The 21,201-nt window shown below is 40.3% G+C and overlaps 1 protein-coding gene across 1 annotated transcript in view; it reads left to right on the forward strand.

Annotated features, from left to right (window-relative positions):
- Window positions 1-21,201, forward strand: part of GLYR1 (glyoxylate reductase 1) — a 50,183-nt gene that overhangs the window by 12,019 nt on the left and 16,963 nt on the right. The window contains exons 5-6 of the mRNA XM_088960535.1: window positions 1,362-1,463; window positions 16,687-16,802. Of these exons, the coding sequence (XP_088816661.1) occupies window positions 1,362-1,463; window positions 16,687-16,802 (218 nt within the window). The remainder of the gene's footprint in view (window positions 1-1,361; window positions 1,464-16,686; window positions 16,803-21,201) is intronic.

The raw sequence follows: 21,201 nt of genomic DNA on the forward strand, positions 1-21,201 counted from the left end.
CAATTCATATTCAGTCCAAAGGTTCACAAACCAAACATAGTATTCCTAAATCTGCTTCTTCCCTTGAATATAAGAGAAAATATCAACTTCAATCTGATATTGCCTAGACATATTTGATTGCTGATAAACCTTTTCAAGGTATTCGAACATGTCATGGGCAGATTTGAGTCCCCTCATCGGAATACTGACATCCATAGCAACAGAACCGAGAATCCATGAAGCAACCTGTGCATTCTCAGTTTTCCACTGTTTCAGCCCTTTGATATCATCGGCATTGGGAATGGATGTGGAACCATCAATATAACCCCACATACCCTTCCCTTCAACAAAATACTGAAAGTGAAACTTCTAGAGAGCATAGTTGCTTCCATCAAACTTAACAGAAATAATCTCATTCTTTTCCAGACCCATGTCGAGTAAGAACACAAAGCAAAAAAGCAATCGAAGCAAGGAATATAAGCAAAAAACCAATTCAAGATAGTCAAAACCAAGAGAAGAAATCTCTTACAGTCGAAAGAAAGTGTCCAAGATACAGCAATAGTTGAAAACTGAGTACACAGTCCAAAAAAGGAAAAACTGGTTGCTGCCGCCCAGAAGAGATGTATAGATCTCTCTCAATACTTCTTTTATTTCAGTGAAACTTTCAGGGGATGAAGAAGAAGACTAGGTGACACTTCCTTTTAATTTTCACTGCAAACGGATGTCTTCCGAGAGAGATCCAATGAAATCTCTCTTGCTGGATGCGCAAAATACAGAAAACTAGTTCCTGGAATGATCAGAACAGTCTGGAACTAATCAACGATGAGGATAGCTCTCAAACAGATTAGAAGAACAAGTAATGGATCGGAGAACAGCCTGCTCTGATACCATGTTAGTTTGTGAGAAAGTGAAGAGACAAGAGGAAGAACAATAGTCCAGATCTGTTGATCAATCTGATAAAACCAACCCAAAAAGAGGGTATTTATATTAAAGAAATATGAATGGACAAATTTGTCCTTACAAAAGAATTAAAGAAGCTGTACACTAATGTACATGCCTACTAAAATACAAGAAAGAAAGATAAAATTACATAACTACCCCCATCTTCTCTACAGATTCTACTTCCCCACTGAATCTGCACTACCAACGAAATTGAATCCAGTCTCAGAGTTTGCAGCAGTCAGCAGATCCTATTGCCATCTCAGGACCTTCCTCAATTGCATCAATTTTTTCTTCTACAAGCAGATTTTCAGCTTTCTATTTTCATAGTCTCCTATATCTAAAATACATGTTTCAAAATTTAAATAACTGAGTTAGTGAGGTGAGAGCTAACATTTTTAGCTGAATACTAAGTAAGTATTGCATGTTTCCAATATCTGCAGGAAATTACAAAAAAAGGTGGATGTTTCCTTGAAGCTCCAGTGTCAGGTAGCAAAAAGCCTGCTGAAGATGGTCAACTGATTATTCTTGCTGCTGGGGAGAAGGTAATTCCATATGGAAATCTACTATTCTTTAGTTTAATGTACATCTTAGGCTTGTCTTCTGCCTTTTTCCTGTGTTGTGTAAACATTGTAAACTGTGAAAGTTTCTCTTTATGGATCAATTTGTTCATGTAAACCTAAAGTTTACAAGGTTTTATTTCTTATATCATTGTCATGTTATTACTGTTGGCCTAGCTAGGGCCAGCGTCACCCTTATGACTCATGGGGCTTAACATTCCCATCCGTAACAAGGAAATATAGTTGCGCCCTCACCATCAACTATAACTTGTGGTGTAGTTCTTAGCACTTTGATTCTAAACCTGGTATCAGAGTGAGGTTGTGGGTTTGAGTCCCCTGGGGTAACATTGGGGGGTTGGGGGGAACGGGATCTGCTCCTCACACATGGGCGCCTCACAGGTACATCCACTGTGCATTGGGAACATCTCCCGCGAATAATAACTTATAAGTATGGGAGATGTTCCCAATGCATGGCAGAATGTGCGTGTGAGGCGCCCTGTGTGAGGAGCAGATCCGGTCTCGGTTGGTTGGGGGGGGAGATTGTTGGCCTAGTTGGGGCTAGCATCACCCTTAGGACTCATAGGGCTTAACATCCCCCCGAGAAATTTTCCTTTGCTAAAAATTGATGACCCGTGAATTGTAATGGTGATGCTAGTCCTAGCTAGGCCAATAATTACTACTTGAACAAATAAGAACTGCACAAAAATTGAACTCTTCTGGAAACTGGACCAAACTGTTAGAGAGAGACATGGCTTGCAATTTCCGATCAAATTTCTTATTTAAAAGTGTCTGAATATCTGCGAAAAGAATTTTTGGAATTACATAATTTTGAAGGAAATTTGGTCATATTTTTGCTAAAATATATTTTTTGATCAACATATTTTTGCTAAAACATTAGGGGCCATTACTTGGTGTAATGATAAAATGTTGGGATTTGCCCAACATAGGTGCTTTTTTGAGTAGAACACGGACTCCTTACAGAGGAAGAAGAAGAGAAAATGGATAGAAGAGGGAAATAATTCTTTGACAACCAAAACAAATGAGGCTTGGATTTATGTAACATCACCCTTTACATCATGCATGGCTTAACTAATTGAATTAGAGAGATTTTTGTAACATAATCTGACAAGACTAGTTGTCACATGACTTCGTCTTCCTCATATATGTGCTTATGATGAGGGACTTGGGCTGTCGAACTTGAGGAATCGAATTGGAATCTGTCAATTTGTTGGCTTCAGCTTCCTCTGCAGTTTGGCTTGTATCAGCATTGGCCCAGGTCCTAACAACTCCTGCTCTCTTGGGAGTGTCCTTGTCCTCAAGGACAAACTGTGGGAACTGTCCTTGCAGTTTAGAACAGTCTTCTTAGGTGGCATCATCCAAATAGCCTTGGCCAGGCCACTAGATTTCTTGTCAAATTTTCTTGCCTTGTTTGACCCAACGGTAGTCTAGTATCTCATCTGGCTAGGTGACTAACTTCCCCTCATCAAAAAAACTTTGGAACAGTGGGGGTGGTTGTAGTGAGAGGACCAGGTACTTCTTGAGGAGAGAAAAGTGGAAGATGAAGTGTCGTCTTGAGCCTTTAGGGAGGTTCAGATGATAAGCTACTATGCCAATCCTTTCAACAATTTCAAATGGGCTGTAATATCATGGAGCTAATTTCTGCCAAGCCCTACATGCCATTATTACTTGCTAGTATAGCTGCAACTTCAAACGCACAAAGTCCCCGACTGTCTCCCACCTGGTATTCAACCAAATGGTGTCGTAGGTCCCTTTGGGGCTTATTATTTGCTGGGCCTGTAGTAGAATTGCCTTGAGTGGCTGTAATATCTCGTTCCTGGATAAGAGGTTCTCTTCCACTGAAGCTATTGTTGCTAAACCTTTTTCATAAGGGAGTATAGGAGGAGGTTCTTGGCCATACAAGTAGGGGTGCTGTCGAGCCGAGCTGAACTTCTACATGTCTTGTCTCGGTTGGATTAAAATGCTATTAGACTTGAGTTTGAGTTTGATTCAAACTCTATTTCCTGGTTCAAGCTTGGTTTGATAAAATATTCAATGAGCTTGAGTTCAACTCGAAGGCTTGAAAATGAATATATTTTTGTATTATGTATATATATATATATGATATATTTTTTATAATATATAGTATATTCTTATATTGTATATAGAATATAAAAATGTAATTTCATAATATATATTATCTTATGTTAATCGAGCCAGGCTCGCAAGCTTTCGAGCTGAACTATTTATTGACTAGCTTGAGTTCGAATAACAAATCAAGCATCTGAGCTTACCTTGAGATTCATACTTGATTAGAATTGAACTTGAATTGAGCCTAATTCAACTTGAGCTTGTACTATTCAATTAGAGCTTTGTTTGATTGCAGCCCTACATACAAGGCCTTGAATGGATCTATTCAAATTGTGGAGTGGTATGAAGTGTTGTTCCAAAACTCAGACCAAGGAATCCACGTCACCCATTGGCGGGGCTTCTCACTGGTGAAGCACCTCAGATAAGTATCCAAGACATTGATTAAGTACCTCAGCTTTCCCATCTAATCGGGGATTATGGTTGAATGCTTGAGGCCTATACCTTGTAATTTCAAGTATTCCTTCCAAAAATTTCTTAAGAAAGCTGGGTCCCTGTTTGAAACAACGGCCCTAGGAGTTCCATGAAGCTTAGTAATGTCCCTTACAAATACTTCAGCCACTGTTGCTTCCATCAAACTTATGCTGCAAAAAGTATAGCCACTGTTGTGTTCATGACTGTGTCAGGCTGTTGGATAGAAGCTTGGTGGATCGTTTTGTTATCTCTGGTTCAGATGTAGAGTGTTTAAGGGATTGGGAAGTTGTGGAATGGCATCCAAGTTTGACATTTCAGATAAGAAAGCTGAGTGTTGGATTTTTTTCTCTTCACTTTTGGTAGTAAGGATGAGGTGAGAACAGAGTCAGGTTTGTGTTTGAGAACTAAGGATTGGGAGATGGAACCCTTTAGTAGGTGCAATCAGAGACATAGGACCTTCAAATCTGGTTTGGTTTAACATTTTTGGAATCCCTCTTCATGTGTGGGATTTTCAAACATTTGAAGCCGTAGGAGATGCTTGTGTAAAATTCAGATTCATTGATCCAAGGATAGTTTCATGGTGGAATCTAGTTGCTGTGCACATCTTAGTGGAAGTAAAAGAGATTCACTTGGTTCCTTCTTCCTTGTCCCTGCATTTTTTTGGAGAGCTATCTGGCTTAAGAGTTGTGGTGGAAGGATCTTATCCACTGAGGTGTGTTGAAAGCTTGGATTTGTGGAGGGAGGAGGGCTCTGAGAGGTGTCATCCTTCTGAGGAGAAGACCAGGAAGATGAAAGGTTAGCTTGATGAAGGAACGGAGGTTGAAGACAAAGGTAGTTCTAGAATTAAAGAATTTAACTTTAGTGGGGGTGGCTCGATGGTGAGAGGAGTAATTGAAGAGTGTAGAGTCCCAGAGTTTAGTGGAGGGAGTGGGGCCCATTCAAATGAAAGGGTGGGCTCTCTTGCTTTAATTGCTAAAAGTGCTGACGTGGTGTGCGTTCCAGTGGGTCACCTGGATTCTTGGTTATAGAAGAGGGAGGGATTGGATCTGAAGTTGAAGTTTGTTCAAAAATTGAAACGGTTAATTTAAGTTGGGCCACGAGGCCTGATGGAGGTTTGAGTGGGGACCATTTCTTGAGGAAGAGGTCTTCAGAGGTTAGGAGAAGGTGGCTGGGTAAGTTACAGCTTACAGGTAAACAAGAAGATTGATTCCTCTTTTAAATGTCTAAAGCCCAAAAGGATTGGGATGTTGAACAGGTCTGGCTCATTTAAGTTGCAAAGAGAAGAGGTGGAGGGCTAGGTTTGGGTGGTTTGCAAATGTGATAGATCAAGAAGGAAAAAGATTGTTCAGTTTGATGGGGAGAAGTCTTCTGATCTTAAGAAGGCTTGAGTTGATGATGAAAAAGCTGAGGACTCTATGTCACCTGGTATTCAGATGGATGAAGTTTGGATGAATAAAGTTAGTGATCCTACACCATTCACAAATGTCTTTTCCAATTCAGAGGAGAAAGTAGGCGTGAAGCTTGGGTTGGGGGGGGGAGTGAAGGAAGCTGGGAAGGTGGAAGAGAAGGGTGAGAATTTCGAAGTTGTTGGAGGGGTTGTAGAACGGGAGATAGTTGATGATGCTGGAGATAAGGGTGATCTCCAGGACGTGATTGCTCCTGATGAAAATTTCTCAGTTAAGGAAGTTGTGGTTGGTAGGCTATTGACAGTTGTTTTGTGTACTCATGTTTAGTACCACAAGGGTATTGTTGTAATTTCTCTCTTGTTTATATTGTACGACTAGGCCAGTATAAATAATAACTCTTACACTCGCCCCCTGTATAAGGGAGGGTTTTCAGTCCACTCGACTCTCCTCTCTTCTCTCTTCTCCTCTCCTCTCTTCTCTTACTCTTACTCAACATGGTATTAGAGCAAGTCGTCCAGGCCTGAAGGGTGGTGTTAAGCAAACCTGCTGTTCAATGTCGTGCAGATGGTCTCTCCATCTCCCAGAGCTGCATCCCTCGAAATGCTAAGCTGTTGCATCCAGTTCGACTCAGAAGTTATAGTGACCTTTCATCTCCCAGAGCTGTCTCCATCGAACTCCTAATCTAGTGTACTCAGTTCGACCCAGAAGTTATAGTCTTTTCATCTTCCAGCCCAGAAGTTGTACCTCTTGTCTGCTCGACTGTAGAGAGGCTATCATTTGAGGTTCGTAGAGGGAGTTCTGGTTTACAAAGAGACTCATCTGAAATTAAAAGAGGTACTGGTCATCTTCTGTTCGGCTGCCCTACTGATTGTCTGTTCAGCCGATTGATGGACTGTTGATTGATTGTATTCCTTAACAAAGTAACTGTATTCAGCTGTTTTCTTTTGGTATTATGGACTGTTGATGCCTTGAAGCTGATATTGTATTAATCTTATTGATTGACTGTTCGGCTACCCTGTTGATCTCATTGATTGGTTGGCTATCAGGCCTACTGATTAGGTCATTCAGACCTAGTGATGTACTATAACTGCAGTGTTTCTTTTTGATTCCTACAAAATCGTAGGTCATACAAACCTGTTCTTGTACTACAACAGCAGTGTTCAGACTTTGTTCTCAGTGAAACCGTAGGTCAGAAGAACCTGTTTCAGTACTGCAACAACAGTGTTCAGTTTTTTGTTCTCAGTGAAACCATAGGTCAGAAGGACCTGTTCCAGTACTGCAACAACAATGTTCTGATTTTGCTCCCAGTGAAACCGGAGGTCAGAAGGACCTGTTTCTGCAATAGCCTTGTACGGCAGTACTCATTTGGTTGCTGTTTCGTTTTTATTCTGATATCATGGGCAGTGAAGATTCAGCCTCATCTGGAGTTTCCTCATTGCTGAATGGAATGGGTGGGGGTGACCTATCCTTTCCTATGGCTGTTGTCCCTCTTGATGGTTTAAATTACCTAGAGTGGTCAAGAGGGATCAAATTATACATCACTGCAAGGGGGAAGATGGGCTATATTAATGGGAGGATAAAAGAACCATCCTCTGGGAGTGCTGAATACGATAGATGGAATCAGGAGAACAGTATTGTTATGTCTTGGCTCTTGGTTTCCATGCAACCTCAAATAAGGAAGAATTTCATGTGGGCTGAAACTGCAAATGAAATCTGGGAACAAGCAAAATCTACATATTCAGAATTGCGACACTATGCCAAAATTTATCAACTGCAGGCAGCATCATCTACTTGTAGACAGGGGGAGAGGTGTTTATCAGTTTATTATTCTGACTTGACCTCTGTCTGGAAGGAATTGGATCACTACCAGAGTTTGGATTGGAAGTGTGATGAGGATGCCAAAAAGTACAAGCAATTTGTCTCCCAGCAAAGGGTGTTTGCATTCTTACATGGTCTGAATCCTATGTATGAATCTATCAGGGTTCAGGTTCTCAGCTCTAAGGATCTCCCATCTGTTCAGGAAGTCTATGCTCTTGTACAATTTGAAGAAAGCAGAAGAAATTTGATGAACATCCCTAGTGGGGATGCTGTTGTGTTGGTAGCAAAAGGGGGTGTCTCTACTGGTGTGGGATCTTCTTCCAGGAAAGGAGATCTCAAAAAAAAAAACAGAAGATAAGGACAAATTGTGGTGCACTCATTGCCAGAAACCCCGACACACCAAAGATATTTGTTGGGATCTTCATGGGAAACCAAAATGGGCTCAAGATCTGACTAAGAAGCAAGGTTCAGAGGTGAATAAGAGATCTGGACAGCGAGGTACAAAGAAACATCACATTGCCAACATGGCTACTCAGGAGAATCAGCCCCCCATTTCTACTGTGACTCAGACACATCTCACTGGACCTGACCCGAGGGAGGATATTATGAATTCCTTCCGTGACCATTTAGAGCTCTATGGTAGAGCAATTCGTCAGATGGATGCTCCTCCCTCAACCTCATTTGTATCTACGTCAGGTAACCCTGCCACTGCTTTCCATGTTGCTTCTCACACCCGACTCTCCATGGATCATTGATTCTGGAGCATCAAAACACATGACTGGTACATCCTCTTACTTTCAAACCTATCACCCTCTTTCTGGAAGAGACAAGGTGAGACTAGCCGATGGATCATACTCTTCCATAGCTGGTCAAGGAACTCTCTCTCTTCCTCTTGGCCTTACCCTTTCTGATGTTCTTCATGTTCCTAATTTTCCCATTAATTTGTTCTCTTTTAGTAGTGTTACTAATTCCTTGAATTGCTCAGTGACTTTTTTCCCTTCTCATTGTGTGATTCAGGATCTGGCCTCGGGGAGGACGATTGGTAGGGGACGTATGGCTGATGGACTTTACATGCTGGAGAATAAGACTGGTCTTCATGTTACAGAGTCTATGAGTCAGTCCTGTAAGAAGAAAGCCTATTTATGGCATTGCCGTCTTGGTCATTTGTCTTTTGAGTCTTTGAAAGTTGTATTCCCAGAACTGTTTAAGTCAATGTCTGTTTTTGATTTTTCTTGTCAAACGTGTCAGTTAAGTAAACATTGTAGAACTCATTTTCTTCAAAGAAATAGTAAATCTGAATCTCCTTTTCACATTGTTCATTATGATGTATGGGGCCCTGTTACTTTACCATCTGAGAGTGGCTACAAGTATTTCATTACCCTCATTGATGAATATTTTAGATATACTTGGGTATACCCGATGCGAACCAGGGAAGAAGTACCAAAAATCATTCCAGATTTCTAGTGGATGGTCTTCACTCAATTTCAAACTGAAATTCAAAATTTTCAATCAGACAATGGAAAAGAATTTTTTCATAGTGATCACACGGAGTTTTTTGCTTCGCGTGGTTCCCTTCACCATAGCTCTTTTGTCCGAACACCACAACAAAATGGTGTGGCCGAACGAAAGAACTGACATCTCCTTGAAGTGGCTCGGGGTTTAATACTTCATATGAATGTTCCCAAACGTTTTTGGCTTGGAGCTGTTCTTTGTTCCACTTACCTTATAAACCGTATGCCCTCTCGTCGGTTAGAGTACAAAGCCCCACATCAACTTCTCTTTCCTAAGGCTCCTCTTCTTTCTATTCCTCCTTGTGTCTTTGGTTGCCGGTGTTTTGTCAAAAATCTGTCTCCCACCCGTGGGAAATTGGATTCTCGTGCTATCTCTTGCATATTTCTTGGTTACTCCTTCACTCAAAAGGGATGCCATTGTTTTGATCCTATTTCTCGGAAATTCAATGTCTCCATGGATGTTTCTTTCTTTGAATATGAGCCTTTCTTTCCTATTTCTCCTCAGGGGGAGTGTAGGCATGTGGAGAAATTGGTTCAGCTTCCCTCTCTCCCTGATCCTCCGCCTTTTCGTGTTTTTTCTCGTCGTCGCAAAGGCCAACCAAATTCAAGAGCTGTGGAGAATCCGGAAGTTGTACCTCCAGTGCCACCAAACTCCTCGGGGGAGGATCATACTCACTCAGGTATTTTGGCTCCCAATGATGTCCTTGAATCTATTGAAAATGATTCCTCTACTGCTAATGATCTTGACCGTCTTATTGCTCACTGGAAGGGTGTTAGATTGTGCACCACCAAACATCCCATTTCCAACTTTGTCTCCTATGAGAACATTTCATCATCATTCCGTGCTTTCCTTACCTCTATTGATAGTGTCCCTATCCCTAAGAATGTGACAAAAGCTCTTTCAGTTCCTGAATGGACAAATGCCATGAAGGAAGAAAATAATGCCCTTCACAGAAATGGCACATGGGAACTTGTTGATCTTCCTAAGGGAAAGGTTCTAGTTGGATGTAAATGGGTGTTCACAGTCAAGCATAAGGCTGATGGAACAGTGGAAAGGTATAAAGCCCGCTTAGTGGCAAAGGGATTTACTCAAGTGTATGGAGTTGATTATGCAGAAACTTTTGCCCCTGTTGCCAAGATGAACTCCATTAGAGTCCTTTTCTCTCTTGCGGCTAATCTGGATTGGGATTTACACCAGCTTGACATCAAGAATGCATTATTGAATGGTGACCTTGAAGAGGAAGTTGAAGAAGTCCTTATATGGGCTGAAACAATCACCACGAGCTTGATTCAGCAGATTCCATGTGGCAGTTCAGCAGAAAGGATACAGGCAATGTCAATCAGATCACACACTGTTTGTGAAAATAGGAGAAGGTAAAATTGCTGCTCTAATTGTATATGTGGATGACATAATTTTTACTGGTGACTGGGAGGATGAAATTCCGAGGTTGAAGTTTTTTCTTGCCACTCAGTTTGAAGTGAAGGATCTAGGACCTGCCAGGTACTTCCTTGGAATTGAAGTCGCCCGATCAAAGAAGGGTATCTTCATTTCTCAAAGGAAATATGTCCTAGATTTACTTCAGGACATTGGGAAGATGGGGGTGATGCCAGTTGACTCTCCCATTGACCCCAACCATAAATTAGGTGACAGCCGTGGTGAACCTCTCAAGGATGTGAAATAGTTTAAGAGGCTTGTAGGGAGATTGTTATACTTTTCTATGACTTTCCCAGACATTGCATATGCTGTTGGTGTCCTCAGTCAGTTCATGCGTGCTCCTAGGTCCTCTCATCTTGAAGCAGCAGAGAGAATCCTTTGATATCTAAAGAAGTATCCGGGTACTGGCTTGTTATTTCAAAAGCACAGACATTTGAAAGTGAAGTTTATACAGACACAGATTGGGCTGGATCCCAAAGTGACAGAAAGTCTACTAGTGGCTACTCCACCTTTATAGGAGGGAACCTTGTTACATGGAGGAGTAAAAAGCAAAATGTGGTGGCTAGATCCAGTGCTGAAGCTGAATATCGTGCTATGGCCCACGGGGTTGCTGAAGGCATGTGGATAAAGAATTTGTTGGGTGAGTTGGGTTTCCCAGTGACTAAACCTATAACTCTATTCTGTGATTACAAAGCAGCTATAAGCATTGCTGCCAATCCGGTGCTTCATGATAGAACAAAACACATTGAAGTTGACAAGCATTTTATAAGAGAGAAAGTTATCACAGGTGAAGTGTGTACTCCCTATGTCACTTCTGAGAATCAGCTTGCAAACATCTTTACAAAGGGTTTAAACCTTTCTAGACATCATGATCTTTGTGACAAGTTGGGCATGATTGATATCTATTCTCCAACTTGAGGGGGAGTGTTGACAGTTGTTTTGTGTACTCAGGTTTAGTACCACAAGGGTACTGTTGTAATTTCTCTCTTGTTTATATTGTACGACTGGGCCAGTATAAATAATAACTCTTACACTTGCCCCCTGTATAAGGGAGGGTTTTCAGTCCACTCGACTCTCCTCTCTTCTCTCTTCTCCTCTCCTCTCTTCTCTTGCTCTTGCTCAACATAGGCTTTGGGTGGAGGTGGGATATAGGAAGGTTGAAGAAAAAGATGAGGTGGCATGTGAGGAGTTGGGTCTTAAGAAACCTCATAGCTCAAGTAAGCTACATTTAGTTCATGTGACAAAGGTGTTTTTGAGACTGAAACTTGGGGTTGTTGGGGCAGGTCCTACAAAAAGATATTAGAAGGTTTACAAGAGAAGAGGAGTGAAGAAAAATAGTCGAATTCATAGGTTGGGAGGAACATCAAGCACCACTCAGGTCAGGAACTAAAAGAGTTGACTTGGCTCAAGAGGAAAATAAAATTGTGGATGGGAATGAGTTGGCTTTGAGAGTTGCTGATAGAAATTTAGAAAAGGTGGAAAGGAATGGGGCCATGTACCTTGAGAAAATTGTTGAAAGAGACGTTCAGGTGGGTAAAAGCCTTGGATTGTTTTTTTGGGGTGGCGAGGATTTTGCTAGAAAAGCATTTGAGGAGTTTGAAAGGAGTAAGAAGGAAATATGTAGTGGGGGAAGTTGGATAAATCTGGAATGAAGATGATGATGGGCAGGAGGAGGTGTTTGAGGGGGAGGATTAGAGGCGGTTGATGTAATTTGGTTCTTTGGTTCAGAGGAGTTGGAGGTCTGTGGTTGTTTTCAGGTTGGGGGGTTTTAAGGGGTGGTGTCTTGGCTCAAGATGAGTCTGGCTTTTGTCTTTGGTTAGTTTTTTTATTTGTGTTCTGTTGTAGTGGTTTAGGTGTTGTCTTTATTCTCTCGGGTGATTTCTTATCATCTTTTTTATGTACTCTCCTTTTTATTTTTAATGGATCTTTTTCTGCTACCTTTCAAAAAGTGGAAGGGTGAGAAATGGCCATACTTCGTCATCCTGTCAACCACAACCATCATTATGGATTTACCATTTGAAGGAGGAAGACTGGTGATGAAGTCCATGGCGACTTCATCCAATACCTGTTTAGGTATTGGAAGAGGCTGTAGGAGACCTGTCAGGGCTTGGACCTTGTATTTTTTCTGTTGGTAGGTCAAACAAGTGGATACAAGTAGCAGCTACTACTAGTCATCCATTGTGAAATTAGGTGCGGTCTTGGACTGTATAACCCTGGAGTGGAGGAATGTCATCCTGCCAACATGCTCTAATTTGGGGCATATCTGGATCTGCCTGGTCTTTGGCCTTAATTTGATCCAGTAGGGGATAGCTAGGCTGAAGGATCACCCAGAGGGCCAACTTTGTCTTGTGCGACAATGCATCAACAACCATATTTACTGGGCCAGGGTTGTATTCTATGATGTAATCATAACCCAGTAGTTTAGCAACCCAATGCTGCTGCTCTAGTATATGAATTCTTTGTTCCAGGAGGTGCTTCAAACTTTGTTGTTCAGTTCTTATTATGAATTGCTGACCTAGGTGATTGGCTCTCCACTTTTGGACAGCGAGGACTATTGCCGTAAGTTCTTTCTTATACACCGATTTTGATTGAGCCTGGTTGAGAGGCTCTTGCTAAAATAGGCCAAAGGCTGCCTGTCCTGCATTAACACATCCCCAATACCTATGTCTGAAGCACCACATTCAACTATGAACATCTTGGTAAAGTCTGATAATGCCAATGTTGGAGGAGTGGATACCACTTTTCAGTCTTTCAAAGGTCTGTTGGGCCTGTTCATTCCATTTGAATGAGTCTTTTCTCAAGATTTGTGTCAATGGAGTAGCAATTTCACTATACCCCTTTATGAATCTCCTGTTGTAACCTGTCAAACCTAAGAAATCCCTCAAACTTCTCATGGATTGAGGTTGTGGCCAATCTTGCACGCAAGAGGTCTTGTCCAGATCTACCATGGCCTTTCCCCCTGTAGTGATACAGTGGACCAGACCTGATATTCTTTATGTGTGGTCCCATAAGTTCAGTCTTTTTATTTCTTTTTTTGTCTTTATGCTTGCTTTCTTGCACTGTTATAGGTAGCAGGGCATTTTTGTCCTTTTCACCTAATGTTAGGTAGCAGTAAGTGATTTTCGCCCATTCCTCTCTTGCTCTTCTCCTATTCTATTTTCTCTTAATTACCTCCTTTTCTCTTCTCTTCTTCTCTCTTCTTCTTCCTATTGATTCCTGTTTTCTTTTGTACCCAGAAGTTCTGCTAACAGCAGTAACTTCAAGTCCCCCAAAGACTATATGGATCAAGTAGTGGACCTGGGCTTTTGCATGCGGTTCATACTTTTGTAGAACCTCCAACATAAGGACCAGGTGCTGCAAATGGTCAGTCCAACAACTACTATAGACTGATATATCATAAAAAAATACAAGTGTAAACTTCTGGAGGTAATTAGGGCTTGGAAAGTTGATGGGGCATTTGTTAGCCCAAATGGCATGACAAAGGAATTCATTGTCCATTATGGGTCTGAAAAGCTGTCTTTGGGACATCATTTGGATGGACCTGTATATGATGGTGATCCGCCCTCAAGTCAAGCTTAGAGAAGACTGTAGCCTCCCTTAACTCATCCAAGAGTTCATTAATGATGGGAACTCGGAAACGGTCCTTCACAATATGTGGTTTAATGATGACCTATAGTCTACAAAAAATCTCCAAGTCTCGTCCTTTTTACTAAGAAAACCTGGAGGAATAAGGGCTTGAACTGGGTTGTATAAACCCTTTTCCTAATAACTCCTTCACTATCTTTTTAATTTTTTAAGTTTTTGAACAGTAGATACTTGTAAGGCCTCACATAGGCTGGTTCAACACCTGGCATGATTGGTATCTGATGGTCATGGGATTGGGCTGGTGGCAAGCCACTAGGCTCTTTAAAGACCTTGCCCTATTGCTTCAATAATTGCTGGAGTGCCTGCTGGGCTTCCTCAGAAGATTTCATTCCATAATCAACAGAGAGGTGTGGTTCAGATGTTTACAGGCCCAACCACATCAAGATGGGCTGGTCTGGTAGCTGGCAGCACTTAAATAAGAGAGTGAAAACTTGAAGGCCTACTTTCAGTAGGAGCATGGCCAGTCAAATGGAAAGAAATCCCTTCCATCGTGAAGTCCATGGTCATTATGTTCCAGTTGCACACCACCGGCATCAACAACTTCAACCAAACCACTGCACTCCTAAAACGACATTGACCCCACAGAACTCGGGGGGGGGGGTGGTAAAGGTCCACTAGGAAGGCATAACCCTGTATCTTGAGTTGTACGTCCCTACATAGGACATCACAAGCCAGCGGATTTCCATTCTCAACATGCACCTTGAAAGAAGTGGGTTGTATCACCATCAACCTGTTCACGAGTCAGGCTCGGGCTGGACTTTCACTCTTCATTAACAGAATTTGCTCAAGCCCGAGCCCAAGCCTGGCCTGACCATAGGGCCTACAACTTCGGCCCGAGCCCGACCTGGAGTCTCAGTAAGGAGGTGGACGGTGGTGGTCAGTAATGGTGAAGACCAATATAAGTTCAAACTAGAATTTACAGTGCTTTGGACTTGTTTGAAAACATTTTGATTTGGTCTTCTATTACTTTGTTTTGTTAAATTATTAAACCTTTTATTCTTATTTCTTACTTTCTGTCATGCTGCTACTCTTGCTCATCAAGGAGACTACAAGATCTAGATGATATGGGTAAGGGCCATAGGTGTAAAAATTGGATTGGCGGACATAGTTTACACTGGTGAGGCAGCACTATGGAGTGGTGCGGTAGTGGTGAGGCACCACTGAGGTGCCGTAGTGGTGATTTGTGAGTGGGTAGTCTACACTGGTGAAACAGGTTACATGGCTTTCACCTTATGTAGATCCACTTCAATCCAATCAACTCTCTCATCAATCGACATTACCTTAGTACTTGGAATTGGATTGACATTGCTCTGACACCAATTTATTGGGATCTGCCCAACACAGGTGCTCTTTCGATTGGTTATTCTTTAGCAAGCAAAACAAGTGAGGTTTGGGTTTATATACCATTACCGTCCCCTTCTTTCCAGCCTCAGTTCTTGTACTTGTAGTAATGCCAATAGCATTGTTTTTTTATCAGCAACAGACAGAAGACTTTTATTAATATGCAAAGCAAAAGTGTAGGTCAAAGTCAGAGGGTGGATATCCTCGGCTATCCATAATAGAAAAAACAGCAAACATTACAAAGCCAGAAATCTCCTTTAGATTAGTAACCCCCAAAACAAATTATCCCTTGTAGCCCCTTGTTTTGTCAAAATGCCAATAGCATTTTTAGCTCAAATAATGTTGTTTTGTAGTATTTTGGTTCAAGTATTAAAAAAATATTGTTTTGAAGATTCATAGGTTTTACCAAAAAAATCATGGGAAAGTTTCTTTTGGCTGATTTTCCTTCAAGCTGTAGAGTTTTACACTGTTTTCAAAATATGAACCTCGTAGGAAGAGCAGTGCAAGAATAGAAGAACAAGCAAAAGGAATAATGAAGTAGGTCCAAGACATAATTGCCTCTTTGATATTTATTTTGGACAGCATGGGAGTGATTGTTTGTCTTCCCTTCTATTCCTTAAGGGTATGAGGGGTGGTCATCATTTAATAAAAAATCTCTTCAAGGTTACTGATCAAAAAGAGAAAAAAAAAGAAAAAGCAGAATGCACAGAATGTGCTTTTAATGCTAACTTGCAGACTGAAGTTAACATCTGATGTAGGATAGGCTATGCTGATCCATAAGCTGTATAAAGCGAAATGCACAGGATTGAAACTTCTGGGTTATTAGCTTTTAGTGCTGCCTTGCAGATTGAAATTAACATTTGGTATAAAACAACATGCTCATTTTTTGTAGGGATTTCTGTAGAACAAGTTAGACTCAGCAAATGCAGCATAACATGTAAAATTTTCAAATATGACTGTTGGAATGCAAGGGTGATAAATATTTGAGAGTCTAACTTGGGTCATCAACTAAGACCATTGATACATGGGTCTAGAAAAAGGTGATTTGTGGGGAGTAAAATAGAATACATATGCTGGATCCAGACCTATTTTCTTAGGTGTATATGGGTTAAATTGTACATGGGCACATATGCTGAACCTGCATTTGAAAAATACAAAGCTTTACTAATTTTAGAAAATCCAAAATTAATATCAATGCTTTGCTTGAATTGTCATAAAACTCCTTAAGATTCTGTAATTGGTTTTTATTAAGCTCAGTTTAAAATTTAAGGCTGTTTAATTATTATCCGTTTAAGTAATCCTAGATGGATTTATATTAAACCTTTTTCTTTCATTCTGTAATGTCATTTCTTACACTTTTGTTTCAGTAATCTGAGGTACTTCACTTTTTCTCGATCTTAATCATTGTCATTTCAATAATGGTATAGGCTACATGAACATCTAATTGTCTTTCTGTTATTTAACATATTTTTCTGACCTGTTTGCAAATGCAGCAATTGTATGATGAAGCAATCCCTGCTTTCAATGTCATGGGGAAGAAATCTTTCTTTTTGGGGCAAGTTGGAAATGGAGCAAAAATGAAACTTGTTGTCAACATGATAATGGGCAGGTAAACTGGAATTCTCCCCACACGATAGAGCTTTGAAATGGAAATACAATTTTAGTTTAACGAACAAAAGCCTATAGATGGACAGTTAAATGGAAGGTGAATATAGTGCCATGCCATTATCTTAAAAAAAAAAAAAAGAACCATGTTTTTCCCAAGGAACTCTTGTGAGGTCACAAGAAGATGGGCAACAACAACAAGAGAATCACCTATGCTTTTCTTTTCTTTTTATTTTTATTTTTGATTGGTAACAATCATAATTTATTTATTTTGAGAAAAGAATTGTGTATAAGAATACTAGAGGGATGCAGTATAAAAGACTCTTTACATTCCTTATCTAGCTAATGTGGTGGCTAGACTTTGTGCTGATCTTCATACCCAAGTAAACTTGATCCCTGTCATTTCTGCCTTTCTTCTCACTTTTTAATAAATTTTGATACTGTCAAGGTCCTAAACTGTTGCTCTAAACCAACTTATCACTACTATAGAATCTCTTTCCGCCACAACATTCCTACGGTTAATAGAGTTCCCTGGTCTTAATCCTTGCAGAAATGCCAATAGTTCTGCTCTTATGAAATCCCAATGTACAATTGACCTCGAGAATAAAGTCATGAGATCTTAGTAGATTCTAAATATCCCCTTGATGTAGGACAGATGGGGGGTCCTACAACTTTCAGATTCGGTGGTGGGCTTTGTGAGGTAGAGAAGGTGATTTGGGTGATTAATGATGAAGAATAGAGATAGGGAAGCGAATAAATAGCTTGCTGTCCACCAAAGAATGAGCAATATATTAGAAAGAACCAAAGAATGAGAATAATTCTTGCTGCTATTTTGATAATAATGAGAAATTTTCATTAAAAAAAAAAGAAAATGTTACATAATACACTGGTGAAGGGGTCTCACTCCAACCAACCCAAAGAAACAGAAAAAATCTATAATTTGATAACCTACAGAAACCAAAATTTACAAAAAAATATCCCAACATTTAACCCCAAATAATTCATCAAACTGCCCTAAAGATAATTTCTTAGACTATCTTTTAATTCATAATGAGATAGAAACCACTTGGCAATCAGGAAGCACGTATCAACAATCAACTTTCTTTGATTTGGTACATTCATGTTAGTTGCTTTAAGCATTTATTATGATACATGATTGGTTGATGGTTGTTTAACAGCCTTTAAAAGTGTCCTATTCATTTGGATCTCTCTATGTATTTTTGTAAATATTTCCATAAGCTTAACTTCTCAAAATTTGAAATAACCCCCATTTGCTGTGTCATATACCTTGTGGGGACACCTGTTGGGAGGCTGTTTAAGTCAAATAACTACCCCTAGTCCCATGTACAAGAAAATGAGGAGGTTATTTTAACTTCTCATGTTTTAAAACACTGCCACATGGACAGGTGGCTGGGTCTATAAGAGGAACCATTAGAATGAGAGAGGGGATTTTTTAGAAAGGAGAGTGAAACCATTGAACAACACAAAGATAGAGAAAGTTGAAGGGGTAAACCCATTACAGAGACTGGGTATACATGAGGAGAGAACATGCAATCAGTATAAGAAGTGTAAAATACCTATACGATTCTAGGTTAAAGTAGAGAAGAAGAAGAAGAAGAAGAAGAAGAAGAAGAAGAAGAGGGTTCGGCCAGACTGAGAAAATCAGTCCACCTCTAGCTGACCCATTTGTATTTATCTCAAATAATATAGTTACAAGAAAGACCATATTGTCCCTCATAAGTGATGGGACACATAATTTGAACTTAAACAAAATAGACCTTTCACTCTCAAATAGATAAACCCAAATGACCAAAATACCCTTGATTTGTGTATTCTAACACTCCCCCTCAAGCTAGAGAGTATATGTCATATAGTCCCATCTTGTCACAAATATAATCTACTCTGCCCCGAGACAATCCCTTTGTAAAGAGATCTACCCACCGATTTCCTGAGCTCACATGAGATGTGGTTATCACTCCACTTATCACTTTCTCTCTCACAAAGTGACTATCGACCTCAATATGCTTGGTTCTCTCATGGAAGACTGGGTTGGAAGAGATGTGAACAGCAGCTTGGTTATCACAGTATAGTCTCATAGGTTTGTCAATCGAGAACCCCATCTCTTGTAGCAAGTTCTTCAACCATACTAGTTCACATGTGGTATGAGCCATAGCTTTGTACTTAGCTTCTGCACTACTCCTTACCACCACTGTTTGTTTCTTGCTCTTTCAAGTTACAAGATTGCCACCAAGGAAGGTACAATATCCTGTAGTTGATCTCCTGTCTGATATAGAACTAGCCCAATCAGCATCTGTATACCCTACTATTTCAAGAGTCCCTCCACTTTGGTATAGCAAACCACGACCTGGAGCACCCTTCAAGTACCTAACAATCCTTAGAACTGCTTCCCAATGAGGAATCCGAGGATGTTGCATAAACTGACTCACCATACTCACAACAAATGATATATCTGGTCGGGTAATAGTCAGATAATTCAACTTTCCCACCAACCTCATGTATCTTCCAGGATCATCAAACTCTTCACCTGCATCAACACTCAACTTGACATTAAGTTGCATAGGAGTCTCTGCTGGTTTAACACCTAACAATCATGTTTCTTCAAGTAGATCAAGAACATATTTTTTTTGACATAAGTTAATTTCATGCCTTGACCTAGCAACTTCTATTCCCAGAAAGTACTTCAGTTTACCCAAATCTTTCGTATTGAAGTAGTCCTATAGGAATTTCTTCAACCTATCAATCATGTTACTGTCACTCCCGGTTATGGCAATATCATCCACATACACCACTAGTTGTATTGTCTTGTCCGGAGTACAATTTCTTAGCATGATCCCAAATTTCTTTAGCTATATCTAGGAACATAAAGTTCACACTAATTTTTGGTTCCATGCTATTCCACAGCCATGTCATTATTTGTGCATCTTCCTATTCCCAGTCACTAAATCCCGGAGAATTAGAGGAGGGTTTCTCCTCTTTCACATGTTTTACCTTTTTCTTGGCCTTTAAAATCACCTCAACAGATTTTGCCCATGGCACATAATTCTCATCATTCAACTTAATAGATGTCATTTGAACATTTAGGTAATCTGGAGAAATCATGACGCCTGTTTTATTATCATTCCCATCTCCAAACGATGCCATCTTAACTAATTCACCTTCAAATATTCAGCACAACTTACGCACTTCCACAAAGCTTATCTCACTTTCAGCACCACCAACTTCTTCAAATACACATTGCACATCAAATACAAAAGCTGAAATCACTCAGTCATTAAATCAAACACCTGTGCTGCACATTGCAGAACCATTCACACACCAAATACAGGGGCTGAATTCACTCTGTCATTAAATTTAACACCTGTACTGCACACTGCAGAACCATTTACACACTAGATACAAGGGTTCACTTTCAACTATTCAGAATCATCCACACACCATTCAACACAGTACAACTACCACCACACCATTGCTGTCATGAACTTCAGCAGTCGAAACACCCTACTTTCAGCACACATATGAGGTAAAAACAGAGGAGAACAAGGCTGATGTGCATACTAGTCACTCCAAACCTCCACAAAAAAAAATATTTTGAACCAAAACACAACACTTACAATCCACTATTTGGGCAAAAAACAGAACTGTTCATACCTGTCCACAAACAGCCCTCTTCATATCACAGATTAGAGGGTATCTAGTACACAACCTCAATGACCACCACCACAGTAACTGGAGGCATACTCACCTCCAAAACCACAAAACGACTACTCCTTTTGGGCCCCTTGTCGAGCTTCCACTTAGGCTAGTAGAAAATTGAAGAAAGCTGAAATGGTTGGCGGCGAATCCAGGAAGAAGACAGACAGTAAGGAAAGAAAAAAAAGAAAGAAAAGAGAACTAGGTTTTATGGCTCTAATACCATGTAAAATACATATACGATTCTAGGTTAAAGTAGAGAAGAAGAAGAGAAAGAAGAAGAAGAGAAGAAGAAGAAGAAGAAGGAGAAGAAGGGTTCGGCCAGACTGAGAAAATCAGTCCACTTCTAGCCGACCCACTTGTATTTATCTCAAATAATATAGTTACAAGAAAGACCATATTGTCCCTCATAAGTGATGGGACACATAACTTAAACTTAAACAAAATAGACCTTTCACTCTCAAATAGATAAACCCAAATGACCAAAATACCCTTGATTTGTTTATTCTAACAAGAAGTAATTACAAAAAAGAGAGAGTCAGTTGAATGATTTGAAGCTGCTTGTCACGGACCTAGTCTCTTCTAGCGTCTCATGCGGCACTTGGGCAGCAGTCTGTTGCTCCACAAGTCAACCTTCCCTGCTTAGAGCACTCTCCTGGCTCCTAGGACCAAGTAGCTTATCAACTCGTCCC

Source organism: Nelumbo lutea, chromosome 1 (assembly GCF_056320005.1).
Source record: "Nelumbo lutea isolate HS-2025 chromosome 1, American lotus-T2T, whole genome shotgun sequence".
NCBI classification, from domain to species: domain Eukaryota; kingdom Viridiplantae; phylum Streptophyta; class Magnoliopsida; order Proteales; family Nelumbonaceae; genus Nelumbo; species Nelumbo lutea.